General features: G+C 41.9%; 1 protein-coding gene across 6 annotated transcripts in view; it reads left to right on the forward strand.

Moving 5' to 3' along the window:
* USP48 (ubiquitin specific peptidase 48) overlaps positions 1-15,052 on the forward strand; it is a gene marked incomplete at its 3' end in the record, with an annotated part of 60,520 nt that extends 45,468 nt beyond the window's left edge. For 4 of the 6 annotated variants that reach the window (XM_081145262.1, XM_081145263.1, XM_081145264.1 and 1 more), the window contains exons 22-27: positions 1,453-1,557; positions 5,804-5,959; positions 8,136-8,261; positions 9,734-9,782; positions 11,402-11,428; positions 12,453-15,052. In XM_081145262.1, coding sequence (XP_081001388.1) covers positions 1,453-1,557; positions 5,804-5,959; positions 8,136-8,261; positions 9,734-9,782; positions 11,402-11,428; positions 12,453-12,475 — 486 coding nt within the window. Of the gene's footprint in view, positions 1-1,452; positions 1,558-5,803; positions 5,960-8,135; positions 8,262-9,733; positions 9,783-11,401; positions 11,491-12,452 lie in introns of those variants that run through there. The other 2 variants (XR_013999404.1, XM_081145261.1) reach the window with 2 other exon arrangements.
* Between the last annotated feature and the right edge of the window lie 435 nt (positions 15,053-15,487).

Here is a 15,487-nt window from a genome sequence, read left to right on the forward strand (position 1 = left end):
TGGCTAGGTGACTGAGAGACTGGGTTTTTAGTTCATTTAAATATCTTGCATGTGGAAATAATGTCTGCTCCTCATTGCTTTGGGAGCAGGAACACATCCATAACATGCTACATTAGCAAAGGAGTTCTCAGGGCTGCCAGCCTTACAGTAGAGGTTGAGTAGTAGTATATTTCTCCTACATAAAAAAGAAATTTAAAAAATTGAAATAGCCACATGTGGCCCCTTGGATTCCAAAGTGGATAGCACTGTTCTAGAGTGAAGTTTGTCCCAAGGAAGGATAGTGATGGGATGAGGGACCAACTGCTGTCAGACTTTGTACATACCAAGAATTTGGGATTTTATTCTAAGATATAAGCCACTGGAGAGTTTCAGGCAAGATTATGGTATGATCTGATTTATGCTTTGGAAAGGTCTGAAAGGGTCACCCTGGCCACTGTGCTTGGAGTTGGTGGAGCATAACAGGGTAGGAAGGCCAATTTAGAGCCTTGATTTATAAGCGAAGGTGAAGTGGATTGATTTGGGTATAATTTTGGGGCAGAGGTGTTAAAACTTGCTATGGGTTGGATTTGGAGCATTTAAAAAATTTGTTATTGGGGATAACATAGGTAGATCCTGACCCAGATCTCTGGACATCTTATTAATTTGATTCCAAGGTTTTTGGAATTAAGAGAAAATAGAATACATTTTATTCGATAGCTACCAAACACATTGTTATAGAAGGCGACTTACTAAGTATGCTGTAAAGGTCCAGGGTTCTGCTTTACGAGTTGAACTAAGGTCTTCACTTCCTAAGAATTAAACAATTTGAAAGTGAATAATAGTTATTTTATGTGGATTTAGCTAGTTATTAATGAGAAAATAAAGTTAATGAGCATAAATGTCTCAGTTTTTCCCCTTGAAATTTTCTTGTCTTTTGTACCTGTTGTTAGTACATGTATATGTTGTTATCTAGTATAAAATAGTACCCACTTGAGCTAAGGTTTTATTATTTGAGTTTAACAGCAGTATTTCATCGGGCAAAGAGCCTTTCATTTTCTCAGTCTTTTAAAAAAAATTGTTTTTAATTGAATTTATTGGGGTGACATTGGATCGTCACCTCAGTCTTAAGGAGCATCGTGACTCCTGCTGTGTGAGCCATTTGAACCCTGAAAAGGCCTGACAGTCAGTGTGCTAGGGAAAATGTAGAGCGTCTCTGCACTTCTGCGAAGTAACGTCATTGTAACAGCCCTGTAACAGTCACTGTTCTGTAGAGATCGCTTACGTGCATGGTGACTGCATTACGCACAAGAAGAAGTCGTAGGGTAAAAACTAACATGTTCAAAGTACAGAGACAGAGAGCCCCCGAGTCTTGATCCCCCGGCCTGTGGCCCCCCGATGATAAAGGCAGGCAGGCAGCGCCCGCAGCGCGTCTTCCCAGGGCCTGACCCCGCTCTCCGCCTCCCTCTCATTCAGGTGATGAAGGACTCGGCTCCGGAGCTGAACGTGAGCAGTTCCGAAGCAGAGGAAGATAAGGAAGAGGCCAAACCAGACGGAGAAAAAGACCCAGATTTCAATCAAGTACGTGCCGCAGCTGCTTGTCGTTGTCGTGCCTTCTGCTGCGGGGGAGAGCCGCTCCGCGCTGTGTGGGGCGTGGCTCGCCGCTCCCTTGCTGTTCCTTTCCTTAGCTTTGCTGGCGCTCCACAGCAAAGCTGTGGACAACATTACTCCAGAACTAATGTAACAGTTAAATTTTTAGCTGGGAAAGAAGACTAAAACAAGACCCATACCTTGGTTTGTTGCTTAATCGTGGAATCCTTAAGTATGAAAAAATTAGTTATCCCAGATTCCTTCGTTATATGTAAAATAAATAGTAGATTTAATAATGGAGTTTACAGATGAGATTTTTAGGTCTCTAAGTAGACAGATGACCAGATCAACGTGGTCGATGTGTGATGTAGCCAAGCTTCAGCTTCTCCAAAAGTCAGACCACTCTGTTCCAGGATATTCGGTGGATACCTTAAATTCATGGCATTTCCACTCTAACCAGAGTTTAGTTTTAACAGGTGAGAGATTTATTTTCTTTTTGTGCCAAAAGGCAGTAGAGTCAAATTATAGTCAGCATTCTCTCTGAGGGAGTGTTGCAGTGGTCATCTGCTGTATCTGTTAGAGCAGAGCTCTCTGGGCTGGTTGGCCTGTCCGTACACACTGGCCCTGCTACTTCATTCTTAACATTGATGGAGAAAGTCTGAAAAGCCCTCTTTAACTTGGAATTTGGTCCCCCTGAGCTAAGTGTTATTTGTAGTTTCCCATTTGGCAGAGAGAGATGTCAGCATTTGCCTTCCGTGGCTGTCAGATCTCATAAATGTTAACTGTAAAACACCTATGAAAGAGCAAAATCGTGTGCTTTTGGGCACCACCCTGCTGATGGCGATGAGCCTCTCTCCTTAAACCTGTCCTACCAGATTTGTATTTCAGTCAGTCAGCATTGGGGGGCCCCTGGCTTCAGTGCCAGTTCGGATCTACACATTTTATAGGAATGCAGGCTTTCAGCTGTGAGACGATATTTTCCTACGGTAAATAATGCCCTTATTAAAATCTACGTACATGTATGCCTTCTGTTCCTTGGGATGGGTTTTGAGATTACAGAGTCAAATAATATGTCTCTTGAAGGTGTTTGCAAACCTATCTTTTTTCCTTGTAACTTGTTGTCAACTTTTTCATGTCCCATCTCCATATACGGTCCATCTTCCATGTCACAGATCTACAGTCAAGTCTGTTTGCTTTTGTAGTTGATATATTAAAAGTGTGTGTGTGTGTGTGTGTGTGTGTGTGTGTGTGTGTGTGTGTACATACCCATCCTGATTTAGGACTACATTCCCTTTAATTTTCTTGGCTGGCAGTACTATACTGTTGTAATTATTATCTCTTGGGAGTATGGTCTAATAATCAGTTGGGAATGTCATCTTTTTTTTAATTACCTGTGACACAAACTCATTTTCTCTTCTTTTGGTAAATTAGTTTGTAAAGCTGGATATGTATGTTCTTATTGGCCTTAGTTTCTGTTATTTCAAGCTTTATTTTTCAGCCTAAGAAGTATTTAGAAAACTCTTTACATTTTCAAGTGATTGAGATTTTTGGGGAAGCTGACTTTTTTGAATATGTAGTTTTATTCATTATGGTCATAACCACAGCAATTTACAAAAGTGAATGTGGAATTCTTCTCAGTTGTGGATGACAACAGATTTCACATTTGCAAATATGATAGAGAATGTTGGGAAACATTGCTTTTTATGCTATAATTACATTTTTTACTTTATAATTTTCTTCTGTCTTCTGTCTCCTTGTTTGGATGTTGTAATACTCTAAAATGTTTTAAATAGTTCTTGTCCCACAAAAAAAATCTCAAGTGTAACCTTACTTCTTTAGGAAAGAGGAGTCCTGGAATGTCAGGCCTTTTCAGAACGTCAACCTCCTCAAACCTTCTCTTTATAACAGAGTTAACCCTTGAGCAACACTGGGGTTAGGGCTTTTGACCCCCTGCACAGTTGAAAATTCACATATAACTTTTGGCTCCCCCAAAACTTTCCTAATAGCCTAGTGTTGACTGGAAGGGCTTACCAATAATGTAAATAGTTGGTTAGCACATGTTTTGTCTGTTACATGTATTATATAGTGTATTCTTATAATAAAGTGAGCTATAGAAAAAATATTATTCAGAAAATCGTAAGGAAAAGAAAATACATTTACTGTATTTACAGAAAGAAATTCATGTTTAAATGGACCCGCACAGTTCAAACCCATGTTCAAGGTTCATCTGTACGTTCCAGTATCTTAGTACGTAGATAGCTTTTATAATTGCTGTTTTAAATCCCTGTAATGGAAAATGATGCATTTCTGCTTGTCCTTAATGGAGATGAGCAAATCTCCTTTCCTCTTCTCTCTAAGCTAGATCAACCCAGTTCCTTTGACTTTGACCTTGCCTACAATTTAGGTTAATAATGCACCCAGTATTGGCTATCACTTAGGTAACTGAAAGCCATCTAAAACCCTGGGCTGGTTTTGTTAGATAAGTTGGATTTAAATTCTGTAGATTTTTATTTATTTTTTTATAATTCTGGGGAAAGCTTTTAGTCCCATTTAAAGTCAGTCATTAAAAAATATATCTTGTTTAATGCTCAGGGCTTTGTTATTTGTTTGTGTTGTGTATTTCTAAAGTAAAATCTGATATTTTTGATATTTTCCCTTATATTCCTAATTGTGGGATTCAGGCCCAGTTTTACCTTTTCTTTCAACAGTCAAGATTGAGAAAAATGTTCCATCAGCTTTGACTTTTTTTAACTCCCCTGTTTACTTAACTTTTCCTTATGACTATTATCGTTGAACCTGGCCTTGCGCAGTGCCTAGCCAGTGCTCTTCCATGTTGCATCCTGATCTGCTTCGTGAATCTCCGAAACTCCGGTGGTAATGACCGTGTGGCATCTGTGTCTGTAACTCCCCCTCAGCCGCTCTGCTGTGCATGGCTGACACAGTGACAACCACGGAATCCAGAGCCAGGGCCTCGCAGTTTCTCATTCACATTTCATAAAACCAGGGAAAAGGAATCTTTAAAACTTTCTTGTTTCTTTCATTGCTTGGCCTGCCTAGCAGAAGAATCTTGACTCTGTTGACCTCTTGGTGAGGCATCTATAGAAGTCTTATAGAAAGACGTTTGGTCTCCTCTTATTTTTTCCTTAGACTAGTATAAGATGTGTTATAGTACCCATGTGTATTTCTGTACTTTCTTGCTGAACTGCCTTTAAGTAAATCGTGTCCATCGTGACATGTCACACCTAAGTACTTAAACCAGTACAGAAGTGAAGACAGTGTCCTGTCATTCGTACTCAGATCTCTCCAGCTCTCCCAGACATGTCTTCAACATTTCCCCTCAAAGCAGCGCGCAGTGTTCTTGATCAGTTCAGACTGGACATCTAGAATAGTTACCCTACCTTCCCACCCCCCACCCCCTTTTTTCCTTTTTGACATCGACAGAGACCAGTTCGATTTCCTGTAGATTGTCCCACATTCTAGACCCAGCTGACGACTTCCTTATGTTACTGATTTTAACATTTCTCTATTCTCTCTGTTTTCTCTAATTTGGAAGTTGGGTCTAAAAGATTAGATTCAGGTTTAATGGTTTCGCTAGAATATTTCATAGGCAAAGTTACATATTGTGATCATGTCAAGTCACAGTGTCTCTTTCTGGTTTTTAATACAAACAAATTAGGATGATGAATTAAATTAATAATCTTAGCCCTGTTGGTTGGAGTGTCATCCCGTACAACAAAATGTTTAGGGTTTGACCCCTGGGGAGGGTACATACCTAGGTTGCAGGTTCAATCCCCTATCGAAGCTCGTACAAGAGGAAGCCAGTTGGTGTTTCTCTCTCACATTGATGTTTCTCCCTCCCCCCCCTTTCCGCTCTAAAATCAATAAGCACATCCTCAGGTGAAGATTAAAAAAAATTAATAATCTTAAAGCTTTTCGGTATATCATGTGTGTTCTGATTTAAAGTCAGATGTATCATTTTGCTTTTAAATGTCCTTTTTATAATTTTTTTTTTTTAAATCTTGGCACTTACACGTAGTTAGAGGTATATCTCATTCATCCTTTTTTCAATTTTATGTGAGCCTGCTAAGTAGAACGAATTTCTACTCACTTTTTACATTGACTTTCAGATGGTTGAGGGACCAGTACGTAGATTGCTTTTGCTCTCCTGGTGGATTTTGTGAGTGTGAACCACTGTGGATCATCTCAGTGCTTTCTTTGTTTCGGATCTTTATTACAGAGCAACGGAGGAACAAAGAGGCAAAAGATATCCCATCAAAATTATATTGCCTATCAAAAGCAAGTTATTCGGCGGAGTATGCGACACAGAAAAGTTCGCGGTGAGAAAGCACTTCTTGTTTCTGCTAATCAGACATTAAAAGAGTTGAAAATTCAGGTAAGGACAACATGACATTCCTTTGAGTATGTTGTGGACTAAGAGGAGCTTCATCAATTCCTGCTTTCCACCTGTGTTTATATGTGTAACTGCTTTTTTTCTAGGTTGACCTCTGTCACTTCTATATTAAGCCATTGAGAGAGGGTTTTATTGATTTCAGAATAATGCCCGCAGGCCCCCAAATTAAAATAATTCTTTCTTTTAAAAAACAAAGTTTTCAGAATAGCCAAGAATCTTCCTATGAAGATGAAGGTGTTTTTTGGATTCTGAAATTTGAGCAAGTTCTGGGTGGCTTCCCAATGAGAAACACTGAGCGCCGTTTCTTGACATGTCTCAGCTGCGGGATGATTGCTCTCTCACTTTATGTGCTGTGTGCTTTTCTTTGACTACTTAATAGGTATTTGAGCCGATTACCAGGACCTGTGAAATTTAAGGGGCAATCAAAGCCAGCTACTTAACTGTTTATTCACCCGAATGAGTCAGAAATTCTTTTTATCACAATATTTTTAGTGTCAGATAAGTCTATCTGGTAGAATTTTAAAGTTACCTTCTTTATAGACCGGTGTTTTCTAACTTGTTTTTTAAAGGTCCATTTAGATCATTTTCTCTCCATCCCCCCAAAACATGCGTTGTTTTGCAAATCAGTTCAATGAATGCAATGTGGGCGTGCTGAAAAGGCTTCGTGGTAGTGTTATTTCTTGGTACCGATGCTGAAGTACTGTAAGTGAGCATGCCAGTGGTATTTCTCAAATCCCAGGCGAGGGGGCTGATAAATTCAAGATGTCGTGAAAAAAATCTGGCCCCTAATCTGTTTCAGTCACTGATATATATCCAAAAAGTTGACCAAATTTCCCTCTTTGCTACTTTCATGTGGCATAGTTTAACGGTTATGCATTTTTTCTCGTTGCTGATATTTATCATCGTAATTGAGGCAAAAGTACAGGCTTCCTTTGAGGGTGTTATGCGATCCAGATTGTCCTGGGAACAGTATTTCCCTCGGCTGAACCCACGGCTCTGAAAATAAACATGTTGGCACCATATTTTTCCTCCGTCATTGTACCTTTTACATCTGAGAAGGCTTGCTTCTGTCACCGGCTTTCTGCCTGTCAGTGGTAAACCTCGAACATTCAAAACCTTTGCGCTGCACAAAGAACCCCTGTGGATAAAGATGTCTGAAAAGCCTGTGCTGCTTCTATTATAGAAGATTCAGTCAGAAAGTCAGCAGAAATAACCTCGATGTAGGAGCGTGTCACCTGCACAAATGAGCTGTTAGAAGGCAGCAGCTGTTCGGGCGAACCCCCCGAAGAGGGCTCTGCTGACACGGTTCCTTTGCAGCGTCCTTCCTCTCATCTCCCACCTGCCTCGGGGACCGCTGTGATCCAGGCAGAGTCAAAACAAAGGGCAATGCAATGTAATTCTCACTGCCCAGTGGTGCTGGCTTTGAAAGCTTCAACTAGACGTGACCTTTTTGCCAGCAGCCTGGACAGTGTCGGAGTTTGTGGTGGGCATGCGTGTGATCCTCAGCGGTGGCGGGTGGTTTTTTGAAAAGCATGTAATAGGCTTTTATGTTGGATGGAGCCTTTCCTCTAGGGGACTCTGCAATTCCAAGTTAATAGGATGACAAGCTTTGTAAAACTGTCAGTGTTTTCTTCTAGACTTACCCATTTACAGTTGCTTAAACCCCGAGGAAACTTGCTTTCCGAATTACTAAGCCATCCACCTGTGATGTCATAAAGTAAATGAAGTATAATTTATTCCTCTCCTTTCTCAAAGGTGCTCAGTGTTTGTGTCATTTCATTTTCCCAAAGATAGGTTTTGAGGGGGTGGTATTGCTTGCCTCAGAAAGGAGGAAATTTTGGCACAGGGCAAATGGCTGGCAGTAGAAATGGCTTCTGCATTTCCTTATTTCAGACAGACAGATAGACACACACACTCACACACTACCAAGCAGCATGGAGCCACTTAGGAAAGCATTGTTCCTGATCTGCTCCATACAGCAGGAAAGCTGTACCTACTGGTTGAACAGACCTGTGTAATAATATTATACTCAAGCATTCTCCTAGCACTTAGGGTTTGTGTTATTGTACCAAAGGCCTCCGTGTCTTTGGCCTGTTCCTTCATTCTGAAATTCCATTTTCTCATTAGTAAACACTTTTTCCTTTTTTTTTTGGCACAGATCATGCATGCATTTTCAGTCGCTCCATTTGACCAGAACCTGTCCATTGATGGAAAGATTTTAACTGATGACTGTGCCACCCTTGGCACCCTTGGTGTCATTCCTGAATCTGTCATTTTGTTAAAGGTACGTAACAGTTTCCCTACCTGAGGAATTCTACAAGGTTTTGGTGATGAACACCCATGTGTGAATGTATGCAGTGGTGGTTACGGTGGCCTCAGGTCCTCATCACGGTGCAATAACAAGTGACAGCTGGGAATTTGTGCTGGCTTCTGTGTTCTGCAGCTCTGGCCGAGCCATGGAGACTTAGAGGAGGTCACAGCATCGTTGGGTCTTGTGGGGTTTTCGTAATTTTTGTTTAAAAAAAAATAGATCTAGATTGAGCCTCTTCTCTAACTTCTGGATCAGTGGAACTAACCATAGTCCTACTATTAAAGCATCTCCTCATTTCCTCTTGGCTTAAAGGCATCGGCCAGTTGATCTAGGAAACACACAGATCTGAGGCTTGGCCACAACAGTCAAAATACTTTTGGTTGTCTTCATGGAATTGTTGTCCAGTGTTTGGAAACTGGCTTTGAGTAGAATGGATGTAGGAGAGGTGGAAGGTGTTTTAGAAAGTAGGGCTTCTGAGAAGTTGTTGAAGAAAATAATGAATAATTGAACCAGCCTCGTTAGCCCCGTGGCACTCATGTCTAGAGGTACCTATCTGATTTTGTCACATCCCTTTGCTTCTTGTTTCTTTGTGGCCAGAGCATTCTCACTGTGCCAGACACCACCGCATCACATGGTAAAATGTCAGGTGTTTGAACTGTGAAATCGATGCTTCTCATACCCCAAGGCCTCGGTTCTAGTGAGATAGTTAGGCCCTGGAAATGATGGAGCAGACCCTTATCTGCCGCCAACACTACACACACCCTTCCCCTACCGCCTGCCCCTCCCTCTGTTTACTTCTTACTTTTCTTGGAACTGTCAGTTCTGTGGAATTGCTTTGAAAACCTGTTGAGTTGCTGGATCCTAAGAGGCCTGTCTAAAATCCTAGAAACAGCCTGGATTACTAACGGGCGTATACTTCCAATGGACGGCCAGACTCTACTGGTCACTTCCAGCTAATCCCACCATAAACTTGTGCTCAGTGTTGGCTTCTGCTCTAACAAGGATATGGATATTTTGTTCTTGGTGGTGAGGCGAGACAAAAATGGATTTTTAACCGAGTCGATATTTTTAGAGGACCAGTGTGACTTTATTTCCACCTAAATCACTGGGTCACCACCAGCATCCTAACTCACATTAAGTCAAAGTTTAGTAACCTTGGTGTCTAAACATTTCTAAATCTAGAGGTGCTTTTAGGAGCAGGAAAACATGCCATAGACATTGTGCAGTTTTCTGGGTGATGAGTGTGGACCCATTACTGGCAGGGCATCCTTTGTTAATCCTGGACATCGCCGGCTGTGGCTTGAACCCAGTTCTCTCCTGGACAGTGCTTGGATTTGTGTCTTGTGACCACACAGTAGTCGGCGCCTGGGCCAGACCTCAGCGCCTGCTGCTCCTCCTGGCTGCCTCTCCCCTGTGGTTTTGAATTGTCCTCATTTGTTTTCTAGGCTGATGAACCAATTGCAGATTATGCTGCAATGGATGATGTCATGCAAGGTAAAGACGAATTTATTTTAGGAATATGTTGATTAACTTGTTAGAAGAAGATAGAATTATAGACATTGAAACTTTAGTCTGCAATACTTCTAACCTTAAAAAAAAGCTGCATGTTAAGGTAGAATCTTAAATTATTTACCTCATAAAATCATAGATAGAGAAAGGCATCTACAAAAATTTGGAAAATGGAAAGCAGAGAGAAGAGTAGTAATTATTTAGCTGACCTGGTAAAAACACACAGAAATAAATGCAAGCCTACAGATGGAAGAGGTCAGCAAGAAGCAAAGCTCATTCAAGTCGCAGAGCCTCGGGCACACAGGAATTGGAGGGCCCAGAGACCCCTGAAAGGGAGTGTGAGGGTGCGCCTAAAAACAGGAAACTGGGTTGGAAAACTGTATAAAAAAAAAAGCAGTTAGACAACTCAGTGCCCCCAGATTCTCACAGCCCCTTCCTTTACATCCGTGTCACTGCCTCTTCCCCTTGCACCTCAGATGGAAACTAGAGTATGTGTTTCAGCTCATTGAAGAACTTAAACTAGGAAGGTGAGACTGAGGCCCATTATGTACCAAATAGGGAGACCATCCCCTAGCTCTTTGTTCAAACGCTGGCAGCCCATCTCTTAACTCCACACAGGAAGGAGGAGATTCCACTCTGGGGAAACTGGTCAGTTCAAGAAAATAACCTACAGATATAAAAAAGAAAGTGGTTCATCTCCCAGGTAACCTAGTGAAGCTCACCAGTGCCCCCTGAGCAGAGTTCTTAACTGGGCAGAAACAGGCAGCTCGGTCACCAGACAATTGAGGAAGGAGAGCGTAGAACTGAAAGCTGTCAACAGAGTGGGAAACAGGAGCCCAGAGGAAATGGATGATGCAGGCTTGGAAAAGGGTGTCCACAGGGAAGGGGGAAGGTGATACGTGACTGTCCTGAGGTTCACAGATCTTTAAGAGTTTACACTTGAGTGGGAGATGGTACAGAGAAAATGAAACACGTCCATAACGCAGTACAGAGACGAAACAGTCATGCCCCACAATCAGGATAGCCAGAGTACAGCAACGGGTTCAGCTACAAGCAGCATTAATAGAGTTAAAAATAATGTAAATGCTGGAGATGGGCTTAACAGCAGAATCACTGCGTCAGGAGAATGGGTAGCTGGTAGATTTCCTTGAGGAAGTTGTTCGATCTTGTCTAAAATAATGAAATAGCAATATAAGCATATTATTTAGAAGTAAAGAGGTTGTATACCATAAGAAGTGGCTGCAGCAGTCCAAAGTGGTTCCTTCTGGACTGTGGCAATGGGGGGGCGGGGGGGACCAGCGCTCAAGGGCGTCAGTCACAGGATTTTCTCCAGGCCTTTCCCGGAGTCGTGCAAAGTGCTGGCTCCGGTTATTACAACCCTTACTTACTAGCATTTGACTTTCTAAATGATGCATATGTATTACTTGGATAAAAATAAAAACAAAAAATGTCATCTGATGATTGTCATCCATAACTTCAAAAGTAATCATTGTGGGTGAGGAAGGTAATTAGAAGTTATTTTAAACTTCCCGTCTTTGGGAATTGAAGTGATCTTTACTCTCTGTCACGACGCTCTTTTCATTTTGGCTTTTTTCCCCCCCCAGTGTGTATGCCAGAAGAAGGGTTTAAAGGTAAGTTACATTTGTCATGTTCTGTTCATGAATGTCAGAGTCATACTGTAATTTTCTATTAAAGTGAAGGCTATAATTTGATTTTAAAATTTAATTCAATCTGAGTCTCATGACTGAAATTAATTTTAGTTAAATGCATTTTTTATTCGAGCTTCTTCATTATCTTTTTTGGCACCCAGGCCTCAGATGGGGCCTGCGTGTTAGTATCTACCGCCAGATGTCCATCCTGCTCTCTTCCTCTCGGGGGGAGGCTGGGGAATTAGCTAGTGGCATTTCCAGGTTTATATTTAACCTTTTTCCAGTTCACCCTGTCAGTCCCATCTTAGAGCAAAACAGTTTGTGTGCAACTGATAAGAATTAGAGGAGAAGAATTTGCTGAATTATATGCGGTTCAGTGAAAAGGTTTCATTGGTCTATTTAGCATTACGGCATTTCTCGGATTATTACTTTAGATGGAGACACGGCAGTACCTTGTAGTACATCTTGGCTGCTATAGTTATGCACACCAGTAATATTTATTAATCATCAAATACGGACCTTTGACATTTACAGATTTCACTGTTGCCATTTTGGTTGTTTGCGGTCTGCTCCAGGGGCCTGTGGCGGGTTGTGATTTTGCCCAGGAGTAAGTTTGAATAAAATATCAGTGGTTCTTTGCTAAAGGAAATGAGTGAACAAAACTGCTAGCCTATAGAAAGCCTTCCTCTACAAAGAAACTCCTGATATGGTTAAAGCAAAGCAAAAAATTTCCTTATGAAAAATGGCATTCAAATGAAAGTGTCAGTAAAATCTGATTAACTGTGTGACGACGACACACAGGAAATACATGGTTCCAACAGCAGTGGGGTTTGGCTGAAGCCTCAGGTTGGCTGATATTTTTTCTTACCCTTCAGCGTCAAGGGACTGCCGTGCTCATTTATTAAGTTGAATGTTCCCTATTGACGTGCGTTCTGGGCGAATGGAATACGTGAGCTCTTTAATTTTTGGTTCACAACCCTACCTCCACGTGTGTTTCTCTCCCCAGGTACTGGTCTCCTTGGACATTAATCTTTTGAACACTTGAGCTGACTGCTAAGAAATGACCAGAAGGGAAGAGGAGTTTGACATGTTAGGGCATTAAAGAAAAGCTGGATTTAAGAATTAAATCATTACATGACTCTTCCAAAAGGCAGAAAACCATTCAAAAGTGACTGTCCCAAATGCCTTATGTCAAATAAAGCCGATTGCACTGAAGGACATCAGACTTGAAGGAAATGTTTCAGATTTTCTATTTAAGGGTGGGGGTGGGGAAAAGGGCCAATAAAGATCGAACAAGTTTAGTAGCAGTAACAGGAAATCATGTTTACATATGAGATTTATAGTCACGGGAGGGAATCAAGTTCTGTTCTATTTCCTTGCTCGAGTTTCATACCAGACGCATTGGTCCATGAGGGATTTGTATCACAGTAGATGGGACAACATTCTGCTCTGATCTAAAAGTAACTCTTTAGAGACATAACCTGCTTACCAATACCTGTCTTTGATTCATATTTTACTTTCAATAAAGCATGAAAGTGAAGAACTTGCCATAATTGTGGAAAAGTGTCTTCAGATTAGACTCCTCTCCGTCGGGTGCAGCGTGCCCGCCTCACACGCTGCCCAGCGGTCTGTCTTAGTGTTGGGTACAGGAGGGGGCACCCGAGTGTCTCCTGCAGTGAGCAAGGGACTCTTCTGTCTCATTTTTGACTTCAAAGGCTTTTGCTTTCAAGCATTGCGGAAAGGACAACGAATGTTATTACATGTGGTAGCATCTTCCTCCAGTTTTGCTATTACTCAAAAGTGGGAAATCAAGTCCACCTTGCGCTTTTGAAAAATCCAGCCACCTTGTCAGAAGAGCGGAGTGGACTGAAGTTCATGTGGACGACACAAGGCTTTTGTAAAATGTCTTCCCATCTCTCAAGTCCACCGATCCTTGCATCTCCTCTTTTCGAAAGCATTCTTCCGAAGTGGCCAGAAAGGATCTTTTACATCACGTTGTTTGAAAAAGGGGAAAAAGTGTGTGGAGGGGTGTGCTATGTTATCCAATTCAGGATTCTTGTTATTAGCAACATATAACCTAAGCAATATTCCTAAGAATATCAAAGGACTTTTAAATGGAATTTAAGACTGGAGTTTGTTTCACTGTCTCCTCTGTTGAGTATGTATGTACATCTCTGGAGCAGAGATGCTGGCTCAGGCATCTCTCTTGCTAACATTTTTTTTAGCCTTGGGTTTGTGCTAGGTTTCCTGCTCCCCCTTCTGAAAATTTAAACTCAAATAATGGAGGGGCAGGTTTCTAATGGGCCAGTAACCTTGGCAGCATCTCTTTTGAATGGCTCTTTTTATCAGAATAATTATGGCTGTTTGGTAAAATTATAACTTCTTGCTGTGTTTTCCCTCTGTGTTTGCAATGTCTTCGGTCTTTGTGCCCTGAGGACACAGGGGTTGTCTAATGAGCCTGTGTGGGAGAGAGCTGCACGCAGGACCCTCAAAAGCCATCCTAGGAACCAGGGGTTCCCACCAGGAGGTCGGCCCAGGGAAGGTCGAGATCACGGATAGCTGATCCTCATTTTTAGATCTCAGTCTTTTATTTTGCTCCAAAGAAGTGAAGCTGAAGCATAAAATAACGTATTCTTTCCCAAGGTAAAGGCTGTGCACAGTTCGCTTAGTGCTGGAGGCAGCCGCTGCCTTTTCCCTGCTAGGCAGCTGTTTGGCCAGAGGAGAATCTTCCTGGGGATTGACATCAACCTGTCAGTGGCCCCCAGAAACCTGATATATTTCTCCCAATCTGCTGTTAATAGTTTTAAAATTCGTTACTTGAGTCTCTTCTTCTCATGCAGTGGCACAAAGTAGCAGCCTTTTGTACGTCTTCCAGGCTGATAACCCAGTTTCAGTACTGGCTCCTTTATTAATACTCCCCAGTGGTGGGAGTCGGGTGGGCCTAGAGTGAGCAGGTGATGCTCCACGAGTCTGTCCTCGGAGCCCCAGCAGTTGTCTTCCTCCTGCCCAGGCAACCTGCCTTGTTCCAGCAGCGCCTTGAAGCTTTATTAGAACTGCAGGAACTCTGGCCGAGACCCACTGAATTGGAATCTGCATCCACAGGCCGCTCTCCTCTGCTGTTTGAGGTGGAGAAGCCTTGGGCTGGGACCTTTTTCCCAGTATTTAGTGGCCTTACGCTGCCACCCTCACCACTTTGTACAGGGAAAACAGGTATAAGCTGTAACCTAAAACCCAATTCTTGCTTTGTATTTACAAATAGATGGAGACCAATTGGCTGTGACCACATTGAAGTGCAGAGACTTCCCAATGGGTTTTCTAACGTGCATGTGTACTTTTTATTAGCTCAGTCTTCTGTAGAAGGTATTATAAAGTTTGAGGTTTCCCAACTCCTCCCACCACCCTTATATTTTTGACCATTCCTTAATCCCAAACTACCGTGTACAACATATGCTGGTACAAAGTGTGCCGTTGCCTGAAATATAGGGTTGCCATTCGGACATCTTCATTCCCTGGGGGAATAAGTATCTTTCTGTGTATTAATGAACTTTATTGTTTAGAATTACTGTTATCTTTCTGCCAAATTAAAAAGAAATGAGTGTCCCTTTATTTCTATGGAATCATAATCCAGAGTGAATTTTTTGTTACTTTTAAGTGTCCAGTTGGTTAGTCTGTGTGGTCAGACCCTGGTTAATTGAAGCTAATGCTGGGATTGAATAACCTGTTTTAAATACCCAAGGGATGATTTATCACTGATGTAGCTGCTGAAGTGAAATGAGCATTAAGGCCTGTCTTTCCTGATACAGAACCGTGGCAGAGATCACATCCTCTCTCCCTGGCATTTTAATGCTCAGCTTGCTCAGTGTTACAGGGGACTGTGAACAGAGTTCAGCCTGGTGAAAAGCCAGGGCTTTCATTTTTAAAAGATTCACACCCTACATACCTTTTAACTCCACCACCTTTTCCCACAAGGTGCAGGGTTTCGTCACCCGCTGCAATTCTGATCCTTGAGGCTAGGAGTTCACCACCTCCAAACCTCAGATA

The sequence above is a fragment of the Miniopterus schreibersii genome (assembly GCF_964146895.1).
Source record: "Miniopterus schreibersii genome assembly, chromosome: 8".
Lineage (NCBI taxonomy): Eukaryota > Metazoa > Chordata > Mammalia > Chiroptera > Miniopteridae > Miniopterus > Miniopterus schreibersii.